The 24,518-nt window shown below is 40.6% G+C and overlaps 1 protein-coding gene across 1 annotated transcript in view; it reads left to right on the top strand.

Moving 5' to 3' along the window:
* TTLL10 (tubulin tyrosine ligase like 10) overlaps positions 1-24,518 on the top strand; it is a 750,762-nt gene that overhangs the window by 543,701 nt on the left and 182,543 nt on the right. The window contains exon 7 of the mRNA XM_044063591.1: positions 3,106-3,222. Coding sequence (XP_043919526.1) covers positions 3,106-3,222 — 117 coding nt within the window. The remainder of the gene's footprint in view (positions 1-3,105; positions 3,223-24,518) is intronic.

Below are 24,518 nucleotides of genomic sequence, written 5' to 3'. Positions count from 1 at the left end.
AATGTATTATTGTGTTAAAGTGTTAAAACTATTTTTTTAACCTTTTATTTATCGAGCACTCGGAATTTTAGAAGATAATACTTATTTAGTGACATACTATGCTTAGGCACTGGAGTGGAAGTTTTCATTTTATCTTTTGTATTTTTGTATGTTTTTCAAATCATAGTAATGGTTAAAATGTTCTGCTGTAACCCTCAATTATTTGGGCTATGTTTCTTCAAAGCGAGGAAAGGAATATTATAAAAGAAAGTCATGTTTTTATTGAGTATTCTGATGAAGTCCCCAGTGTAGGACAAAACCTCTTAATTTCATTTGATGAAAGTTTATTTTTTACTATTTTTTTTTTACCTTAACCTGTACTTTTGCACTTTTTTTTTATTTATTTTTTTATCATTTTTGTTGGGAGCACTACCCCCAAGCGAAGGTGTAATGTAACATGGGCTATTTATTGCTCAAGGGCAGCAGACATTGAATCTATAGATGAAACATTGAAATACACAGTTGTTTGCCAGTAGCAGCCTCTTTAGTAGATATAGAATTCAGATGACTTTTACTTCTGCAGATATTCTGCACATTGACTGATATGCATGGATTGCAACAACAAAAGTTTGAGTGGTCTTTATGGTTGAAATATTCTGAAATGGGTAGTTTTGTCTTTACTGTTTCACACACTTTATTTCATTGCTTACTGGAAAAATGCCCAAAACTACACATTTGAACACACATTCTAAAAAGTGGAGCTGCATTATACAAGGAATATAATTTAATACAGTCAATAAAGTGAATCAAGGGAGCTGCATTATACAAGGAATATAATTTAATACAGTCAATAAAGTGAATCAAGGGACTCACACATGTATGCATGGTCCTAAAATGTGTGCAAGGGGCCCATAGTTTGAAAACAGCCCAAAGGTAAACTTAATCCTCCACTGGCCAGCTACATTTTCTATGGATGTGGGTTTCAAAGCCATTTCAATGAATGTAAGTTTCAAGTGCAGACAAGTTTACTGTTGTTCATGCTAAGTCTGTTTTCATTGTGAGACTGTATTGTTTTGTTTAGCAAATGGCTATCAGTGTTTGTGCTATAAAATTTGAAACAACAAGTTTTAAATTAAATCCAAGTCACTGTACTCACTGAAGAAGTAAAGAAGAAAACAGTATGCACACCGAGGTTCGAACACTGTTTATGGTAACTGGGAGACATTGCCAAGTAATGAGACACTAGAATGGTTGCCCGGGGGGGGCCCCAATCCCTCACCCTGTGTACGGCCCCATTTGACCATGAGTAGGCCCTGACCAGTGGATCAGATGCAGGGACAGCAGCACTGCAGGTGTTTTATGGGACAGTGTTGATGAACTGAGACCTCAGTCATAAGGAAAACTCTCCTTCTAGCTGTGTCCTCGTCCTCATGTATGGTCACCACCTTTGGGTACTGACATGTATACAAAAAGAAACAATGAAGTTTTCTTTCCATTGTAAGAAGCTCTCTCCGTGGCAGAAAGAGGAGCTCAACATTCTAGGAAGATCTTAAAGTGCAACTGCTGCTTTCCAGTTTCAGTTAAAGTAGTTTGAGCAAAGTGTGAGCATGCCTCCCCTTGCTACCATCTAAGAGAGGTGTACCAGATGCAGCCCACAGTAAGGAAGCTATGGGGCAGACACAGGGCATTTGGGAGGGATTATATGCCTCAACTATCCCACAAAATTCCTAGATATCCAGCAGGATGACCTGTGGACAGCAGCAAGATACAGGGAAGTCTAATCTACCCTGCTCAGCCTATAAGACACGTGCTTTAGAAAATGGATGGTATGGATGCAATCTGTACTCGAATATCAGGAACTCAACAGTCAGATCTTTCTTTAATTCTGCTTAAAATTATAAGTACAATATAGTTTAAATCCAAGCGCATATGTAATCTTTATATGTACTTTTCTACATTAGCATTACTTGTTGAATCTACTTTTATATATCTTTCTGTTGGTATATTTCAATACATATATTTAAGTGGCTGCTTCTTAAGTATTCGTAGATGGGAGTTGCACCTTTACATTTTGCTATAATGTTTTATAATATCTGTTTTGTGCTTACAGTGTATTTACTATATTAAAGTAAAAGCTATGATAGCAAATACTATGCCATGTCATATTATTAACTGTACATTTAATTTGTAAGTGTGTAACTGTCGTGTAAAATGTTACATGACAAGTTAAAGATTTTCCCCTTTGAGACTTCAGTGAAAATGGGAACCAGGCCTTGGATAAATATATTATCAAATGAAAACAAAAATACACAAATAGCAGTTTGCTACAGTCCAAGTTATAGGTTTTTGTTTTGCTATAAATTAGCAGTTTGATACCAGGGCATGGGGGAAAGCAGTTAACTAGTTCTAGGAAAGATAAAGACAGTCTGATAATTATGTCAGAAGTTGGTAGTCTGTCTTATGGCTTCCCCACTTACAGACTAGAAATGAATTCCTTTCCCTCACAGAGAATGTTTTTTTTTCACTTTCTGCAATGGGACAGCTGCATATGCCTTGATCTGTGCTGTATTTTAGCAACCTTTTTTTGCTTAGAATGTATGTTGTAGAAAATATTAAGAAGCAATAACATCAGATATTTTAACTGTGATCCAGACAGAAAAATTAAACCTAATTTATTTGTAAGTTTCAGAGCAGGAAACAGCTAAACATTACTATCAGAACCATATTGTGAAGATAGAATGTTTCAGTGGCTTACTGATCACTGCATTGTTAAGGGGTAACTGCAGGAATCAAACTTGGCTCTCCATCTACATGTCACTGTGTTGGTCTGTTGCCTCTGTAATATAGTATTATTGTTTAAAGTCAGATTCTTGTAAACAAAGAGTGAAATCTAAATCTGAGAAGGTGACGAGGAAATATTATGTCCTGACATCTGGAATGTCAAAATCCAGACATTTGAAATGTATATAAGTTTAACAGGTTGTTTGCTATGCAGATGATTTATATTTGCCCAATACTGTGCAAAAACTGGAAGCAGAATTTGTCAGATCTCTAATTCTATGAATTTACAGATGCGAATAAAACAAAACAAAAAAAAACATCAATTGCTTTTCTTTGATCTTACAGAAACGGATGCAGCAGATTATGATGCAATGTTTTCTGGCCGTAAAATCAAAGCTTGATTGCAAACTGGGTTACTTTGATCTCATTGGCTGTGATTTCCTAATTGATGAAGATTTTAAGGTAATAGTTTACAGACTTTTAATTAGAAAGCAGGAGAGAGAAAACCATGGTATTTGTTATTTTTAAAGATGAAAAAAAAACTCAGCAGTTGACACTGTTATTGCCAGAGATGCTTTGCCAGACATGGCCTGCACCTGTCGTCCTTGGGATTCCGGATACTGGCTAAGGCTCTTGCCACCTCTATAGTGCCTTTTTTAGGCAAGGTTCAAATGACAAATTCACCACCGTAACAGGTACAAGCAAGCAAAATCTGAGGGTAATGCTACTCAATGCTAAAAGTCCAAACCTCAAAATGCACTCACTCGAGGCACTCCTTAACATTGAGAACATCGACATCTGTGCAGTGACAGAGATCTGGTTCAAAGCTCCATAGAGCACCCCTCCGTTACCAGGCTATAATTTATACCACACCTTTCAGCCACCTAACCCAGAATGAAGCACTAAAGATGGAGGCGTGTCCATATTCATTAAGGATGTCCACACCTTCAGACTAGTTGCACAGCATAATGCATCCAAGATTATCCAAGTGCAACTAACTCTGGGCAAGATCGCAGTTCAAATTGTAGCTTGCTGCAGACCCCCACCATGTCCCAGGATTCCCACTCCTCATTTCTTGATCACTGGAAAGTATTAGGGTAAAACCCAACACCCTAATAATGGGCAATTTCAACTACCCCACCATTAACTGGGAAAACTACTCATGTACCAACTCTTTTGCTCAACATTTTCTGAAATTCATAAATTCCAGCACCTTGGATCACCTTATTCACACCCCCACCAGGGGCAGCGATATCCTAGACCTGGTCATTACCAACATGGGCAACCGGTGTTCCACACCAGAGGTCAATTCCTCGTTGGTCAGATCCGACCACAAGCTAATCACCCTAGAAATCCACCCCCTGCCCCCACCCCCAATTAGGGAAACCACCGTAAAAAACTTCTCCAAAGCCAACTTCACACTTCTTAAGACAGAAGTGGCAAACTTCATGACACCCATGCAGATGGACAATAGAGGTACGACTGCTGAATCCTACACAAATGCACTTTATAAGCACTTACATGAGTGCATGGATCATGCTATCCCTAATAGAACCAAGATGCTATGCTCCAAAAAAAGGAAGCCAATCTGGTGGTCCTCTGCCATAAACAAACTCTACAACAGAAGAAAGAAATTGTTGCAAAAAGAAAGAGTACAATCCATGACTGGAGGAACTCCCTGGTCAACCTCAGTAAGAAGCTGAGATCCCTCATAAAATCCTCCAAGGCTAGTTATGAAAACAAAATTGCCACTGACTCTAAAGACAACCACAAAGCATTCTATAGCTATGTCAAGAATCCCAATGGCAACACTCAGATCTGCTCTGAGTTACAGCACAATGGCATTAAATATACAGAACCAACTGATATTGCCAACATCCTGGCAGATAGGTTCAGTGCTAACTTTACCCCCCTCTCACCCCCTAGAGGGCCCATCTCTATACCGGAAGAATGCAAAGTTCCTGTAATCACGGCTGCACAGGTAAAAAACACACTTTCCAAAGCCAAGAACACAGCATCCATGGGAACTGACAATATCCCAGGCTGCGTTCTATGCGAACTACAGAATGAACTGATACCCTACCTAAGTACCATGTTCAATCATAGCCTCACCTCAGGCTTTGTGCCCACTGAATGGTGCACCATGACAGTTATCCCACTCCACAAAGGGGAGCCACGATGGACCCCGGGAACTACCGCCCCATTAGTCTGATGAGCCTGGTCTGCAAGGCCATGGAACGTATCATCATGGAACTCATAAACAAAGATATTGGTAATCTCCAAACTCTGGACCCTACCCAGTTCGGGTTTGTAAATAGCAGATCATGTCTCCTAAACCTGATTGACTTCTTTGAAGTGGTCACCAAAGTCATAGATGAGGGTAAGGTGGTTCACACAGCATATCTAGCTCTCACCAAGGCTTTCGACACCATCCCCCACTCTGGAATTATAGATAAGCTCACTAAACTAGGTATAAGTCCCTATGTCACAAGATGGGTTGCCAACTGGCTCACGGACAGAACCCACACTGTGAAAGTAGCAGACTCCAAATCCGACTTCAGACCAGTGACAAGTGGAGTACCACAGGGTGCAGTCCTGGGTCCTCTCATGTTTGGTACCTACTTCTCTGAAGTACAGGCTAACACAGAAGGTCTTTGGCTAACAAAGTCTGCAGATGACTGCAAACTAGGAGCCATAATCAAAACTCCTAACGATCTGGACATACTACAAAAGGTCCTCACTGAGACAGATGCCTGGTGTCAAAGCCATGGCCTGAAGCTAAATGCCAAAAAGTGTATTGTCATCCCCTTTGGTAAAAACTCTGTACCCATGAACTACCACATAAGTGGTAGTCTATTTAATGCCGAAAATGTGATAAGAGACCTTGGGACACAGGTGGATAGTAGTCTCTCCTTTGATAATCACATCGCCACAGTGGTCAGGAAATTCTTCTACGTGGCTCACCTCATCACAAAAGGTTTCTCATCCAGAAAAAAAGAGGTCATTGTTCCCCTCTACTCATCACTCATTAGACCCATTATAGAGTACAACGCCCCTTTTGGTATGTACCTCACAAGACATCTACAACAACTGAAAAGGCCACAGAAATACCTCACAAAGAGGATTACTGGCCTCAAACAGATGCCCTAGCAGACCGTCTCAAAAAACTCCAGCTTTACTCCATCGCATATCGCCTACTCAGAGGTGATATCTGCCTAAAATATAAAGCTATGTCAAACCCAAAGCTGTTGGACATGCTCCACTTAAAGAAATCCCAATCACTCCGAGCTACATGCTCTAGGGGCCTAAACCTTGTCACCACAATAAACAGAACATGCTGGAGGGATAGATTCCTGTCCCAGAGACTTCCCATACTCTGGAACAGACTACCTATCTTTGTCAAACAGAGCTCCTCATTAGCACTCTTCAAGAAAAATCTTGATGATTGGATGGGAAATAGGAAATTCACCCCAGGGATCACTTCTGTGGCTCTGCTTGACAGGGGCACAGGAAAATAATTTTCTTGGGTGGCGAAAGCCAGGGTACCTTTTTGGCTAGGCTTATATAGGCCCTAGGGCTAATAGCCTAGTACCTACCTATGAACCTATTATTGCATGAAAATGTGACACAATTTTCTTCTCTTTTTGTATTCTGCTGTGGTATTTGATGACACAATATGCTGTATATAGGGATAGTTTTAGTATTCTCCCACTTTGAATTATCAGGAATATCACTGACTTTAAAAATATGTCAAATATCACCATAATGTAAGTTTGAACCAGAAGGGCCATGTCACAGACTTCTAGTTGGTGCGCTGTTGATCAGAAGGTGGATCCATTGCTGTTTTCAATAAGACATCTCAAAAATATGTCCAGCTAAAGAATTCAGTAAATGCAAAATTACATCCAACTAAATATTTAAATAATTTTCTGCAGACCTGTTGAGAAGGTAAAATGGAACTCTGTTTTTTTAATTCTAGATGAGCACTTTTGTCTGCTACAAGACTTCACCAGAAAGTAAGCACTTTCTGTACCCATATTATTTGTAACATTATAGTGTCTTAAATGCAAATTATAAGATCTTTTGTTACAACATGTTTGGTTCGGCCATAGAGGGAGCGCATAGCTCTCAACTGTCCAGATTTTTTACTTATATTTTTGGACCATTTCTCATAAAATTGTAGTTTTCCGGCAAATTACTGAGGACTGAAGTCAGAAAATAATGGCAGCCATTTGATTTTCAGACTTAATATCCATCAGAAAATTCATGTTAATGCAAAACCTGTTATTCTGTCAACTTTCTAAGTTTGTAAGAGCAATATTTAAAAAGTGTCTCTATTTTTGGTCCTTTGTTCCCCCTATTATTTGTGGCATTATCCAGATTTCTTGATCTAAGAGGTTGAGAGGTATGTAGGAAAGCCCTGGGTACTGGGCATCTAATCAAAAAGCTTGATGCTGCATCCCTGTTTACATATGAAGTCAAAGTAGGAAGTATCATCAATTAGATGCCCAGGTCAATCAGCACGTAAGGAAGTGTGGAGAGGGTGTAGTTTTAGTTTGGATTCGGTGGGGGCTCCTTTTATGGTCCAATGAAGCACTTTTTCAGTTATGAATAAAACTCATTTATATAACCTTTATATAACCATAAAAGCAAGAACAGAGAGTATACACATCATTTGTGTTAGTTTAAAAATCAAATCCAGAAGATTATGTTTAAAAATCAAAATTAAAGTTGCTAGCCTGTTACACTGAGCATATTAAATTTGGTTTTGCTTGTATATTCACCTGTTGAAATGGGGATTCTTATTTCATACAACTTTCCCCCCCAAAATAAAAGAGCAGTTGACTTTTACAGGACTGTGCCGTTGTGAAGTATCAGTCTGAAAAACTGTCTACTTTAAGAGTGATGATAAAATAAGAGGGTATTAAAAAGCCAATGTTAGACAATTCAAACTGCTGCAACGCATAGCTATAGGCAATACCTATGACTTTCTGAAGAGAGATTGGTCAGAAAACCTCCATCAGTATAAAAAGCCTTCTGTATTAGATTTTTCAAGTAACACTGAATCATGCTCCTCAACTGTCCTTGATTTTCAGGAATGACCCTGATTATGACTCATATTTAACTATGTCCTTAATCCTTCTTACAACAGGAGAGTTTTAGAGAAAAGATGGTGAATTACACTTAATAAACAGTGAGAGTACTTACAGTTACATACGTCTTTTACTTCAGAAAAATGTATATTTATTGACATTTTTTACTCTGAAAATGTCTCAAGTTAATTGTACTGAAATTTTATAAGGCAACTTTATATTTCTGGATTTGTCCCTGATTTAGTTGAGATTTGTCCCTAATTCATTAAGGGTTATGCACTGAATGATGTGCACACTCTGTTCTTGTTTTCACTAATAGGTTCATAGGGTCATAGGTTGGTTCTAGGCTATCAGCCCTAGGGCCTATACAAGCCTAGCCATAACAATTCCCTGGCTATTTCTTCCCACACTATTTACTTCCCTGGACCCCTGTCTATCAGGGTGACTGACGTGATCCCTGGGATGAATTTCCTTTCTCCCATCCAATCGTCAAGGTTCCTTTTGAAGAGGGCCAAAGAGGCACTCTGCTTGACATGTATGGGCAATCTATTCCAGAGTCTGGGGAGTCTCTTGGTCAGGAACCTATCCCTCCAGCATGTTTTGTTTATTGTGATGACAAGGTTTAGATCCCTGGAACGTGTGGCTCTGAGGGATTGGGATTTCTTTAAGTGTAGCATGTCCAACAGCTGTGGGTTTGACATGGCCTTGTATGTTAAGCAGAGATCGCCTCTGAGTAGACGATATGCAACAGAGTATAGCTGGAGTTTTTTAAGGCGGTCAGCGTAGGGCATCTGCTTTAGGCCTGTGATTCTTTTAGTAAGGTATTTCTGCGGCCTTTCCAGTTGTTGCAGATGTCTTGAGAGGTACATACCAAATGGGGCATTGTATTCTATAATAGGTCTAATGAGGGATGAGTACAGTGGGACAATGACCTCCTTTTTACTGGATGAAAAGCCCTTGTGTAACCTTGATGGTTACATAAATGCATTTTATTCACAACTGCACATGTGGTTCATTGTGCAAGGCCATAAAGGTAGCCCCCACCGGACACAAACAGAAATTCCACCCACTCCACAATTGCTTCCATGCTGATTGACTTATGCATCTAATTGGCAGATGCATTCAACTTTGTCTCCACCTGTAAATAGGTTTGTGGCAACAAGCTTTTGAGTGGAATACCAATACGTATGGCTTCCCACTATAGCCAGACCAAACATGTTGTAATAAAAGAACTTGTTATGGATTCAAGTTGTGTTTTAAGCCTACTATCTGTTGAAGCCTCATAGCAGATGAAAGCATTCATCTGGGCTTTATTTTTTTACTTTAACAAGTCTATGGAAAATTACTTATTTAGCTGAAAGTATTTTTAAATTTGCTTAATTATTTAGCTGTAATTATTTTTAATCTGTATTTCAGGAACCATCAGCACATCTACCTTCAGTTCAACAGGGTAATCCATGCCAACACATATGCTCTAAAATGGCACCTCTGATTCATTTTTGTTATTTCTGGTCCAAGTCCCCACATTTAAAATTTTGGGTTGGTTCACAAGGTGATGTCCATACCATTAGACTCATTTTTCTCATAATATAAGGTTGTGGAAGATCATTTTTCTTACTTCTGAGTTATAAATAGGGAAGTAAGCCAGATATACATTTGAAGAAACCAATGGACGTTTGGATGGCTGACCGTAAATTCACTCCAGGTGTTCCACCTGTGTCCCTCTTGGACAGGGGCAATGTGTGCTTATCATGGAAATAAAGGTAAGAACTTGGCTAGGCTTGTAAGGGCCCTAGATCCATTAGCCTAGTAAATTCTTATGCTCCTATGATCCTATGAAAGAAAAATGCCATAGAGCTGACTATTATTTTCTTTGGTGTCTTCTTTTAACATCGGTTTCCCATGTCTAGCCCTTTTTCTTTGAATTATCAAATGGCCACAGAACAAGACAATCTTATTCCTTCACTATTCTAAGGTATCATCATAGAGTGTACTAACATCATAGAGTGTACTAAAGGATCATAGGATCATATGAGGTTACTTGGCTAATGTCCCTGGGGCCCTTACAAGCCTATCCAAGAGTTTATCCTCAAAAAAGAAACCTCAGTCCGCACCTGTCACCCCTGTCAATGAGGGACAAAGGTGGAATAAATTTATAGTTTCCCATCCACTCATCAAGGTTGCTTTTGGAGCGGGCCAATGAGGTACTCTGTTTGACATATATGGAAAGTCTATTCCAGAGACAGGGCACTTCTGGGAGACAAACCTGTCTCTCCAGCAGGTTTTGTTGATGTTGCAAATTAGATTTAGGCCTATTGAGTGGGTAATGTGCGAGGAGTTACACTTATGGAAAAGTTTGCATCTCTTGTAGGGCAGGGTCCGATATTGCCTTAAAGGCAAGACACAGATCACCTCTGAACAATCTGTATGATACCGAGTAGCGTTATAATGATTTAAGCCTGTCCGCATAGGACAGGTGTTGGAGGCCATGGATTCTGTTTGTGATGTATTTCTGTAGCCTTTCCATTTGGTGCAAGTATTTGGAGAGGTACATACCAAACGGGGCATTATACTCAGTCATAGGTCTAATAAGGGAGGAGTACAAAGAGATAATAACTTCCTTTTTTCTGGATGTAGTCCCTTTACTTATAAGATGAACCAAGTAAAAGGATTTTCTGACCACCGCCACCATATGGTGGTCAAATGTGAGATTGTTGTCAACCTGAGTATGCAGGTGTCTCACTACAGGTTGTGTGCTTAGGGCATTGCAGTTGATGTGGTAATCAGTAGGGGCCATGTTTTTGCTGAATGGTACAATAATAAATTTTTTTGAATTTAACTTAAGATCATGACTTTGGCACCAGTTATTTGTAGCTGTGAGACCCTCTTGCAGTATGTTAACATCAATTGGGGAGTCAGTGACAGCACGCAACATACAGTCATCCACAAACTTGGTAAACACGTCTTTTTTATTATTTTGATAACCAGGTAATTCTCCCTATGTATAAAAACCTGTTGGCACTGGTCTGGTTATGTAGAAAGATTGGGTATCAAACTCTGGTAAATGGGATATAATTCACTTATAATTAATTGCTATTATCCATGCAACTCCTAAGTGACCAAATAAATGAAAATGGAGACTTGTCTTCTGAAGTGGCCTTATTCTTTCTAGTTTTCTTTGTAGGAGACGTTTTCTATCACAATCAGTTATGTTAAGAGAAATGTTTTAGAAAGAAGGATGTTGTTAATTTTTAGTGCTCTTCAGCCTGGAGCTTATTCTTTCCTCATCCCTCCATCAGCTGAGGATAAAACAGAGGAATTTGTACTTATTTTTGTAAGATAGCAGCTACAACTTTTCCTTATTGTTTAATTTCATATTTTATTTTTGCTTGAAGGAGCTGTAGGAGTCAGTAATAAATTGACATGCTCATCAAGGTATATAACACATTTTATGTTGTTTTTTTTTTTTTTGAAAATGATATAAGACCTGTTCATAGTTGCACTTCTGTATATGCCAAGTATTAGCTAGTGATATTCATGTCACGCAGTTCTCAGGTCAGGCCTGGGTCCAGAGTTTGGCTTGATAATACCTTCATTAAATATCAACAGAATAAAAGAATATCATTCCCTCTATGTTCTGGTAAAGTACCACTGACAGCATAGGCAGGATTGACTTACCTTTGGCACTTTTACCTGCAATAGGTTTTGTACTTATTTTAATATTTTTCACTCATCCATCTCAGAAGTACACTTCAATGTGGCTGCGCTGCTGTGTGAATGACCTGCACTCCCTCACAATTACTGAATTTTTAAATAAGCTCCAACCTGAAGCCTGGTGATGTTAGATTATATTAAAAACGTTTGTTGGCATTGCATGGGCTGACTATTCCCTGCATCTCTGAAAGTATGTTTTCAGAGAGTGAGAGAGTTTTAGAACTAAGGAATGGATTGCCTGAATTGGTGATGTGCTGGGAATCCACAGAGACATTCAAGGGGGTTTGGGTAGGTGGAAAAGATGAATAGCAGGAAGTCAGGGCAGACTAGGTAAGCTTACTACCTCCTTTTGCCATCAGGCAGATGTAATGTAAGGGGAAGAGAATGCTCTAAAGATTCTAACTTCTAGACAGTAGAATCTAGGAATTGGGTAACCTGTTTATTTTGTTTATTTTACTTTTATTGACCGGGGAAGTCCAGCTGTGCACAAAGGCCCCTTTTCAGCAGAGGCCCAGGGGAAAAGCTCCAGTATATTTAGTACAAACAAAATCTTTTAACTTATACAATATCAACAATGTCAGGCAGAATCCAATTAAAATAAATTTTACAATGTATTAAAATAAAATCTGATGTTATCGTTTTCATTCGTTCCTCATCTGTTAGGTTCGGATCCAATTCGGCCACTTCTTCCAGCTTGTAGAACATTGACACTCTCAAGCTCTTCCATTTATCCATAATGCCCTCATCACCTTACACCTCAGATCTTATTTGCCACCATAGAGTTTGGATGTAGTTGCTGTAAACTCTCGAGTGAGCCCTAATAGTTCTTTGTGAGTTAACTATTTTATGACATATAATTCCAGTAATTTCTATATCTTTCACTCCTATTTCCTCCATTTGTTTTTGACAGTTCCCTCTAAATATGTTCCCATTTTTCTTAATACTCTTACAACATTCCTAATACCATTGCTGGTATCCTGTCACTGTTTTAGTAGCATTTAGTACTCCTCTTTTATTGACCATTGCTGGTATTTCCTTGCCTTTACTATCTACTAATTTGTTTTTCTAACTTTTTCTTCCTTTCTCCTTATTATGTCTGACAAACCATCAGGTTTTAAAAAAATTCATGGCCTGTGGCAACAAAATACCCAACTCTAATGCACATTCAGAGTGCGTTTATTGCTTAGGGCCTTCTTACCTGGAATCTGACTGTGATATGTGTAAAAGGTTTAACACCTGTGCTTTGATAGACCAAAAGAAAAAGTCGATTCTTAGGGGTTTCCTGCATCTACAACCTCTGAGGCTCAAACCCCCAAAATTTCATAGAAAAAAGGAGATTCTCAAACTAAAGAATGTTGTAAGAGATCTCTAACTCTGACAACATCTGCTACTTTGACTCCATTATCCAAGCCTCCTCTTAAACAAGCCAAAAAGTAGGATCTGCCAGCTTTGGATCCAAAATCTAAAGCTGATACATCACCATGGATCCATTTGCCTCATTCAGTGCAGGATCTAATTATATCTTGGCTCCCATTGCCCCTTTTGCCACAATCTCCATGGCACCATTCAAGACCTTCAACCATGGCCTCATCCATTTGATCTTCCAAGATCCTTATAGTAGTCAATGTGGACAGGATGATGAGGGAGTTTCTCAGGATGCAGATACAAATGAGAGTTCTTCCAGCTCCAACCTTATTGGGTCCGGAGATCCTTGTTAGTACTACACCTCCTATATTGACTCCTTTTCCAATCATACCTCTGGTTTTGGAGCCATTGGATCCGAACACCCTGGAGTCGTGTGCCTTGGATCTGAAGATGCTGGCATCTTCGACTCTGATGATGTCTCTGAATGGTCCACCACTAAGTACTTCGGAGCTAGAATATTCTGAGAGTTGTAGTGTTGGTGCCAGATCTTGGGTGTTGGATTTGACTATGAAGTTGTTGAAGGCATCTCTACTCCTCAGAGCATCAATGCTGGACAGCTTGGCTCTGACTCCTTCCTCAAGCAGCCTGTTTTCTTGTAGCATGGAACCGACAGTCTGAAAGTCTGTCTTATTGGATCCATTGGTGTCTCTTTCTCTAAGATTTTCTGCCTTCAAGGTAGTAGAGTGAGCTTTCTCTATTCCCGGAATTTAGGCTTCATTTCCCTAATCGGCTGCAGCTATCTAGTCCCATTTGGTTCTGCATCCAGAGCCTCAGTCATCTGTTCCCTGGGGACAGCCAGGCCAAACCAGTCTCCAGACCACCCAATAGGGTATAGTAATCTCTTCCAATAGCTCCCCAGAATATTCCACTGAGGAGGCTCCTCAGAAGAGGAAATGTAAAAGGAGTCATGTAGGCTCATCACAAGAGTCTGTCGCTGCAGACATGAACGTTGATTAACGGAAAGGGTCACCCAGATCACCACCCAGTGATGACTCCTCTTGAAATGTCTTAGAACTCCTAAAACAAAGGGGTGGTTGGTGCTCAATAACTCTGCCCAAGAGGAGTTCATGTTCCTGGAGGCCTTTGGAGCTGGCCCATCTACCTCCTGGGTGACCTGTTGATGAGCTCATTGATTTAGTCTCTAGACAGGCATGGAAGTAGCCTGACATGACTGAGCCAATCCCTAAGAGACCAGATGGGATCCTGGCACCACCTAAGGATAGACCATACAGGAGTAAAGGAGCTCCCATTGATGCTATGGTTGTAGTAGCAGCCACTAAGAAGGAATTGACAGAACAAAGTTACTCTGTTCACCCCTCCAACAGGGAGTCTAGGGTGCCTGACACGTTTGAGAAACATGTCAATGTTTCAGCAACCTTCACACTTAGTTTGCTGAATTACTTGACTCATTTTACGAGATTCCAAAGAGATTTGATTAAGGAAGTTTCCAAATGCCTCTCTGGGATCATATCCTTGAGGTAGAGACTACTATTCCCTTGCAGTTGGCTACCCTTCAGTCTATTTCAAGTTTGTTCATGAGGTTTATCTGCCACACTGCTGAAGGTATCTCATGGGTGGTGGGTTCAGGCATTTCCTTCAGCAGACATGCCTGGCTGCACTTGTGTGATTTTGTGGGACCCCTTCATGAAACCTCTTTATTTGGCACCAGAGTAAAAGATACCCTCTCTAGGTGTGAGCAGGAAGGGAAAACCCTGTCAACTGTAGGTGTATGTTTTTGACCCCTCAATGGACCTTTTTTAGGAACCAGTGGAGTGAACAGAAAATGTGGTTCAAAAACCCCCAGCGTCCCTACCAAGATTTATGTGGAAATAGTTCCACCAGGGCAGAGGGAGGAACTCCCATGGAAGAACTCCTCCCCGTGGCAGAGGTGGTCCCCATAATCAGGGATCTAGAGATACATTCTCTGACAGATCCTATCAGTGTTCCTGAAAGGAGGTCCAGCTGTCCCTCTCTGGAGGGAGTTGGGGTAATTTACCTCTGCACAAGATAGCTTGGCTAGAAATAAAAGATTCTTGGGTGCAGAAATAATATCCAGAGGTTATATAATACTATTTTCCCATCCACCCCTCTAGCATCAAACAAAATCCCCAGTGTTCCCCCCAGTCAGAGGGAAGCAACAAAACTGAAAATTAACAACCTGCTAGAAAAAAGAGTTATCCAAGAGGGCCCCCTAGACCACAAATAGTCCAGAACTTATTCATCATTCTTTTTAGGGCCAAAAAAGACAGGGGACTGGTGAACAATCTTGGATCACAGCAAACTAAACTGATCAGTACAGCATAGAAAGTTCTGGATGGCCACAGTTCAGTCCATTTTGCTGTTTCTGCACAATGATGACTGGATGTGCTTGATAGATCTTCAGGATACATACTATCATATCAAAATGAACAGACAATCCAGAAGATGTCTATGCTTCTGGCTTGGAGCCACTCATTACTAATTCAGAGCACTGCTCTTTGGTCTCACCAAAGCCTCGAGGGTGTTTACCAAATGCATGGCAGTAGTTACAGGTCACTTGAGACTGTGGGGATTCTGAGTGCTGCCTAATATGGACCACTGGCTCCTGACCACTCAGAAAAGGCATCAACTAATTCAAGCATGGGACTAATTACTCCTGCCGTGATCTCATCTGGGGATTTTGGTCAGTTTACAATAAATATCAACTCAGTTCAACTCAGACACTGTAATTCACTGGTGCTCTTTTCAATATGATCACTCATATAGCTTCTCTCCCTCTGTCTCAAATTCAATCAATTTAGTCCTAGGTAAAAAAAATCATTCAGAGGTCCTCTCTTTCAGTGTATCTGATACTCCAAGAACTGGGATCCATGAGAATCCTTCAATGGACAATCACAACTCAGTGGTCTATTCTCCAACAACCTTTACCCAGTCAAGTCAAAATAGTGCAAACTTGAAAAAATTGCCTTCTCTGTTGAAACCGGGAAGGCCAGCCCTTTGTTTTCCCTCAACCCAAGGCCACAGTGACCATGGATACCTCTCAGATTGGGTGAGGGGACACTTCTTGGGAAGAACGGTCCAAGGCACATGGTCCCCCTGAAAAGGCCTACATGCATATCAATGTCCTGGAAATGAGAGCTGTCCTCCTAGCATTCCAGGCCTTCCATGACTCTTTCCCAACCAGGACTACTGAGATTCAGTTGGACAATATGTTAGTGGTCTGGTATAGCAACAAAAATGGGGGAATCAGATCTTACCCATTTTGTTGAGAAGCTATGAAAGTATGGCAATGGGGGATCTCATTGAATCATTTTCTGATAGCAACACACATTCCGGTGAAGTCCACTGTGCTTGCAGACAAGTTGAGCAGGTCTATTCTAATGCCTCACAAGTGGTCTCTCAACATGAAGGTGGTGGAGAGGATTTTCTGTTGATGGGGTCAACCATGCTGTGTTCTCTTTGCACCTCCCCTAAACAACAAGTGCAGCAGGTTCTTTTTTCTGATACCCCCAGTAGGGAGTCCCTGAGAGACAATCTACTTCACTCTTGGCCCCCAGTCTCCTGTATGCTTACCCTCCTATCCTCCTACCCTCACCCCATTCCCAAGATTCTCCAGAAAGCATCTCAGTTGATGAGCACAGTTATCCTTATTATACCTTATTGGCCTCGACAGATCTAGCTTCCCTTTCCTTAGCCTCATCTTCTACACCCACCCTGGATACTGGATCCATCTCCAGACCTACTGTCTCATCTGACACACATGACTAATCCAGACATTTCAGGCCTCAAGTTGACCAGATGGTTTCTCCATTTCATTGATTGCTAGACAGCCTAGGTTATTCTCCCCTGTCTGTCTGTCATATTCTTTTATTATCCCACAAAAGTCTCAACAGAAAAGTTTACAAACGTAAATGAAAAATATTTGTTTGTTGGTCACATAAAAAGAATATAGACACCTTTTCAGCTCTGATTTCTAAGGTTCTTGACATTTTGGCTTCAACTGTCAATGAGGGTGCTAGCTCCTCAGCTTTCAGAGTACAATTAAAAGCCATTTCTAATTTCACATAACTCTACCTTAGCTTCCTCCAAGCTTTGCAAACCCTTTTTTAGAGGAACATGTCTACTTAGACCTCCTTTAAAGGATTCTACTCCCCCTTGGGATTTAAATATTATCTTACAGGCCTTAAACCAACCCTCCTTTGAACCTTCAGCCAAGTGTGAATTACAATTTTTGACCTGGAAAACTGATTCCCTAGTTGCTATTACTTCTGCCAGAAAAGTGTCTGAACTTCAGGCTCCGTTATCTAAACATCCTTATTTGATTTTTCAAAAGGGTAGGATATCTTTATGGACCAATCCTTCCTTTCTACCGAAGGTGGTGCCAAAATGCAATTTTAATCAGGTTATTAACCCTCCAGTCTTTTCTCCACATTTCTCAAACAAAGGAGAATATATGTTACATCTGTTGGATTTTCATAGACAGTTACGTTTCTGCCTTCACAGAACCAAAGAACTGAGTAAATCTGAACAATTATCTGTTTCCTTTTCTGAATCAAAATTAGGAAAACCAGTTTCTAAAGTAACTTTAGCTAAGTGGTTGACTGATTGTATTACATTCATTTATGAAAAAGCAGGTTTGCCTTTACCAAAACCACCAAAAGCCCATCCCACCAGATCTATGGCAACTTCTTCAGCCTTTTTGTCTAGAACGACTTTGGATGATATTTGTGCAACTACAGCCTGGTCTAATCTTCATACCTTTATTGCTCATTCATCCTTCCTTAGTGTCCTCCCTGGATTTAGGTAGCTGGGAAGTTTGTTCCAACAGTTGAGAAATTAATGAAAATGACAACATCAGATAAAAAGTTATGTACTCAATGTAACATTTCATCTGTGTTGTTTATATTCTTTATTCCTCAACATCCCACTCACCAACCCCCTCCTTTCAGTTACTTCTGGAAAGATCGAAGGATACTGAAGGAACTGCTGTTCCTTTGTTTGAGTCCCAGATTCTGTTATGTCATAATTCCTTACAACTTTATAACTGTATGGGCAGCAAACAGGATCTGTTGTATGTATGGCTAAAAGAAGTTTCCGTGTTCTACAAGTTGGAAGACGTGGATCAAATCTGAATCCAACAGTTAAGAATGAAAATGGAAAACATGGTACATTATCGTGAGTACATAACTTTTTTTGCAATGTATTAAATAAATCTTACAATGTAAAATAAATTTTGCAATGTAATTAAAATAAAATGTTGAATGTGTTGAAATAAATTTTACAATGTTTTGAGGAAGAAGGGACCAACTAACATTTTGTCAAAATACAAGACCGCATTGATATGGAGGAGTTAAAGTCATGGACTACATGAAAAGAGACATAGAGGAGCTCTCTGAGCATGTAGCCCAGGCCGGTATGACCCTGACCTTGAGTAGCATCTTACCCTCACCAAGAATGATGCCACAGTATGAAGACAAGATTATCAATTTCGACAATTGGTTTAAGTATTGGTGTCATTCAAAGGAGATCCAATGCCTGTCAGCCTGGGATGACATGCTCGACAAGCCACGATGCTTCGCTAGGGACGGCTTGCACCTGTCAACTCTGGGCTTTCGGATATTGGCAAAGGCTCTTGCTACCCCCATAGTGCCTTTTTTAGGCAAGGCTCAAAAGACAAACCCACCTCCATAGGTATCACAAGGGTTAAGAAACTAAGAGTAATGCTACTCAACACCAGAAGTCTAAACCTCAAGATGCACGCACTCGAAACTCTCCTTAGCATGGAGAACATTGATATCTGTGCAGTAACAGAAACCTGGTTCAAGGCTCTAGAGAGCACCCCAGCACTACCAGGTTATACCTCATACCATGCTTTTCGGCCCCAAAACTTGGACCGAACCACAAAAGGAGGGGGAGTATCAATATTCGTCAAAGATACCCACACCTCCAGGTTGGTGGCACAGCACGAAGCATCAGAGACCATCCATGTGCAACTAACAGTGGGTAAAACTGCCTTCCAGTTTATAGCCTGCTACAGACCACCCTCCCAAACCCAGGAACCCTACTCGGCCTTCCTGAGAACACTAGAAAATATGAAGGTCTCTCCAAACACCATTATATTGGGTGACTTCAACTACCCAACCATAGACTGGGAGCATTACTCTAGCTCCAACACCCTAGCCCAAAGGTTCCTAGAATTTATAAACTCAAATGCCATGGAACAACTTGTTACCACTCCCACAAGAGGGGAAAACATACTGGACCTGATCATCACCAACATGGGGACTCTATGCTCCAGACCAGAAGTGTATCCCTCACTGGTAAGATCAGACCATAAACTAATCTCACTGGATATTCACATCCCGACCCCACCCCATGTCCAGGAAACCACAGTGAAAAACTTCTCTAAAGCAAATTTCACACTCCTCAAAACCGAGGTGGAATCCTTCAAAGCCCCCGGGCCTGTGGATAATCGCCCAGACCGCAAAATCCTTTATAAATGCATTCTATGAACACCTTCAGGAATGCATGGATCATGCAATCCCAAATAAAACCAAGACCCAATACTCCAAAGGCAGATGTCCTGTCTGGTGGACCCCAGCCATAAACAAACTATACAATAGAAGGAGGAAGCTACTACATGATAGAGCAAAATCCCAAAAAGGGAAGGCATCTCTGATCAGTATTAGCAAAAAACTACGGGCACTCATAAAATCATCTAAGGCCAGCTTCGAGAGAAAAATTGCACAGGACACTAAGGATAATCACAAGGCTTTCTTTAGTTATGTTAGGAACCTGGGTGGGAATTCCCAGATATGCTCAGAATTAGTCCAAAATGACAAAAAATACACCAAACCCACAGACATTGCCAACATCCTAGCTGACAGGTTCAGCGCAAACTTCTCCCCCCCCCCACCAAAAGGGCCAATATCTATCCCAGCAGAGTGCTGCCCCCCTGTCATCTCAGATGCTCAGGTAAGAGCTGCCCTCTCCAAAGCAAGAAACACAGCATCAATGGGACCAGACGGTGTCCCGGCTGCGCCCTACATGAACTCCAAGAAGAGCTAAACCCAAACCTAAAACTACTGTTCAATCTCAGCCTTACTACAGGATATGTACCCAAAGAGTGGCATACAGCAACAGTGGTCCCTCTCCACAAAGGTGGTGCCTCAATGGATCCTGGAAACTATCGCCCCATAAGTCTCACTAGCTTGGTCTGCAAAGCTATGGAAAGGATCATCATGGACCTTATAAATAAAGATATTGGGGACCTACAGACACTGGATCCTACCCAGTTCGGCTTTGTTAAGGGAAGATCCTGCCTCTTAAACCTGGTCGATTTCTTTGAAACAGTCACCAAGGCCATTGACAAAGGGAAGGTGCTCCACACAGCCTACCTGGACCTTGCAAAAGCCTTTGATACAATACCCCACTCGGGCATTATAGATAAGCTCACCAGCTTAAATATAAACCCCTATGTCACTACATGGGTTGCAAACTGGCTCAAGGACAGAACCCACATGGTTAGAATAGCTGGAGCCATGTCAGACTCCAAACCAGTTACAAGTGGTGTCCCACAAGGCTCAGTCCTGGGACCTCTCTTGTTCGGTATATATTTCTCGGAGGTACAGGCCAACATGGAAGGACTGTGGCTGACCAAGTTCGCAGATGACTGCAAACTGGGCGCCATAATAGACTCTCCAGCCGACACAAGCATCCTCCAAAAGGGCCTCATAGAAACAGACAACTGGTGCCAGAGCCATGGCCTCAAGCTAAATGCCAAAAGTGTATAGTTATCCCTTTGGCAAAAACAAAGTGCCCACAAATTACCACATAGATGGTAATCCATTAAGTACAGAAGAAGTAATTAGGGACCTGGGGACCCAAGTTGATAGCAATCTCTCATTTGACAACCACGTGGCCAAAGTGGTTAGAAAAACATTTTATATAGCCCACCTAATCATGAAGGGATTCACATCTAGATCAGGGAGGTCATCGTGCCTCTTTACTCATCCCTCATCAGGCCCATAATTGAGTACAATGCCCCTTTTGGGATGTACCTTACCAGACACCTGCAGCAACTGGAAAGACCCCAAAAGTACCTCACCAAGAGGATCAAGGGGCTCAAACAGATGCCGTATGCTGCCCGGTTAAAGAAACTCCAGCTCTACTCAGTGGCATACCGCCTGCTCAGAGGCGATCTGTGCCTGACGTATAAAGCCATGTCCAACCCGGAATTAATGGACATGCTGCACCTCAGAAAATCCAAATCCCAGCTACGCGCTCGAGGGACTTGAACCTCAGCACTGAAATAAATAGGACATGCTGGAGGGACAGATTCATAACCCAGAGGCTCCCTTCACTCTGGAATAAAATCCCAGTCCAGGTTAGGCAGAGTCCCTCATTGACTATCTTCAAGAGGACTCTTGATGAGTGGATGGGAGATTGTAGGTTTACCCCGGGTATCACTTCTGTGTCACTGTTAGACAGAGGCACAGTATACTAACCTTGAAAAAGGGCATAGCAAAATTAATTTAAAATGGGTGGCGAAAGCCATACACACTCTGGCTAGGCTTATAAATGCCCTAGGGCAGATAGCCTAGTATGAACCTATGAACCTATGAACCTATAACATGACATAACTGGTTAAAAATCGTCTGGTTTGCCAGGGACACCAAGTGAAAAGAGTTGACCAGAGTTCAGGATTGGGCATGAACATATGTTTTTCAGTGCTAGTCCATACTTGAACTGTAAATACTCAGGTATGATTTTTATTTTCTACAGATTTTGTGGCTATGCATTTGATATGAGAAGTTTTAGCATCTTGGGATCTTGTTCATGAATGAAGATTGAGGGGGATAATGAGGCCTAGCAGTGGATGGGTATAGAAGCAACAATACCGCAGGTCTTTACCAGACTATGTTTTTGAACTGACATGCAAATCACTTTGCTTGTTGTCTCTGTGTCCCTGTCCTCACCTATGTAGATGAGATAACTGATTTAGGAAACAGAAAACTCCAGCTTATGCAGAGCGCCTTAAAGCTCTTTCCCTTTACTCAGTCTCCTATAGATTGCTGAGGGGTGATCTATGCCTAGCTTACAAGGCATCTGCAAACCTCAAACCTATGACTCTTCTGATGCCCCAACATAACATTTTCTGTAGTCTCTCTATGCATTTTAATCCACCTAAACTAAAAGAACTAGTAGCTTTATATCAACTCATAAAGAGCTCTCTTCTCTCAAACAACTCTGTGCATATAATCACTTTTACCCATGACTATGAGCTAGCTACCTTGTATTTAAATGTTTAACTCACTAGAGCTCATTGCATACTGTATTACACACTCTGAAATGTCAGTATATCTTCTGCACAAATCATTTTTTCTCTCTTTTTCCTTTGCAGCTTGCAATAGGTAACTTAATATTCTACAAAGTTTTTTTTTAATTGTAACATGCAATTTGTAATTTAAATTGTTAACTCTAATATGTTGGAGCTTTTCTCCCCGGGCCTCCACTGAAAATGGGCTCTTCTTGGCCCAGTGGACTTCCCCAGTCGTCAAACCTAAAATAAAATAAAATAAAAAATAAATATTTGTAAGTCAAAAGAGTACAGAACTACAAGGTCTAGAGACCTGAATTTTGTCTGTGACATAAACAGAAGATGCTGGAGAAACAGATATGTGTTCTGCCCCTCTTATGGAACAGGCTTCCCATCCATGTGAAGCTGAGTTTATCTACTACCCAGTTTAAACACAACCTAGGCCAGCGGATGGGGAATAGGAAATTTACACCAGGCCTGACACCCATGTCCATTATGGATAGAGGTAGCTTATAAATGCATGGCTCTCAATGTCATTATCCATGTTTTAAAATGCTGGAATTCCACACCAAATCCGGAATCCTATAATGACAGACTAAGAAATTTACTAACTGTGCCTACCTGGAATGATACAGAAGCAGATCAGATACAGAAAATGGAGCGTGTGTGCTTAATAAAAGATTTTTTACTGGAAACAGACTGTCTACCCTGCTCAATTACGTTTGAATACTTAATAATTCTGTATAATACTTCAAATTATATTTTTTTATTTTTTTTTTTTACTTAGGATGAATTTAAGTTCGCTACTTCTACTACTACTATCTGATCTTATTAATATACAGTGATTAATTAGATATATATCAATTGAAAATCTTCCCCACAGAGAAGTTTCTTACACATTTTTGTTTTTGGACCCACTATACTTGTTTAGTGGGTTGTTTGAGACTTTGGGGATACCACGGAGATTATTTGTTTTTTAATTTATTAATACAGTAATTTCCCCATAAGTCGTAAATCTTAAACTTTACCCTGTAGGTAGGATACGTAGAGACAGACTCATCAATGCTAATATCTGAGTAGAAATCACTGGCAAAAGCAGCAGCTTTGATATTTCAGACAATAAAAGGAGGGTTACTTCAAAATTTTAATAGGCCCTGTTTGAGTTGTAGTAGGTTTCCTATGGACAAGCAGTAAGTGGAGGGGCATCACTAGTTTTAAAGCTGAGGTCCCCTGATATGCAGTCAGATAGGACTGGGAATGAGGAAAACCAGGATGTGGTTCAAGAAGGAGCTGTGTTCATGTCAACTGACTCAATAGTATTGTGCTCTTGATGCGGCGGTTACGAATTTCTTCCAATTAGTGCAAACAAGGTCTTGACAATGCTGGGCATATTTGTCATAGGTTATGAGTTTGTCAGTTGGATGTTAGTTCAATAAAGTCATCTAAGATGAGGGTTTTGGTGTTTTGAAAGTGATTCTCTTAATTTTATTAAATTAGTTTTGATAGCAAATTATGTGGGAGGTGATCTATAGTTAGCAACAATATGATAGTTAATCTTAAAAAAAGATAAGACCTAGAGTTTTGAACTGATTGATAGCTGAATAGCGTACTCTACAGTGTTGTTTTGTGTATTTCATTGTGGACTAAGGGATCTTTGAAGAAAGGCATTCAATGTTTAAGTGTAAATGCTCCCCCAAAGCAGATCTTGTTTCAGAGAATGCACTTAGTCGTTTGAGGTAGTTTGGATACTTTGTAAGGATGCCCCCAGGTGTCTTGCAAAGGAAGTTTATGAAGCATAGCCCACTAGGAGAAGACCACAGGTTAGACTCTGGGCATGTTTAAGGAATCATATCACACAGTAGTCCTGCGGGAATCTTGACAGCACATCATATGAGTCAGTGGCTGATGCTAGGGAAGCCTACTGCAAATTGGGCATTATTATCAAGTCTCACTTTCTTAATGAGATTTGATTACCAGGAAAGTATGATTGGGTAGGTGTCCATTTTCTCCCTCTGTTATTCTAATTAGAGGAAATAAATATTACGTATGATTCATAGGTTCATAGGTTTATAGGTTGGTACTAGGCTATCGGCCCTAGGGTCTATACAAGCCTAGCCATAACAAATGAAGACAAATGTACTACAGAGTGCCAAGTAGTAAAGGCTGCACCCTTTACCTCACCCTAGATACAAGCTTCCCTGCAAGCATTAGTGCATCTAGGGTGGTTT

The sequence above is a fragment of the Protopterus annectens genome, chromosome 2.part1 (genome assembly GCF_019279795.1).
Source record: "Protopterus annectens isolate FY-2018-M chromosome 2.part1, PAN1.0, whole genome shotgun sequence".
In the NCBI taxonomy this organism is placed as follows: Eukaryota; Metazoa; Chordata; order Ceratodontiformes; family Protopteridae; genus Protopterus; species Protopterus annectens.
This window is presented reverse-complemented; position numbering and strand designations above follow the sequence as displayed.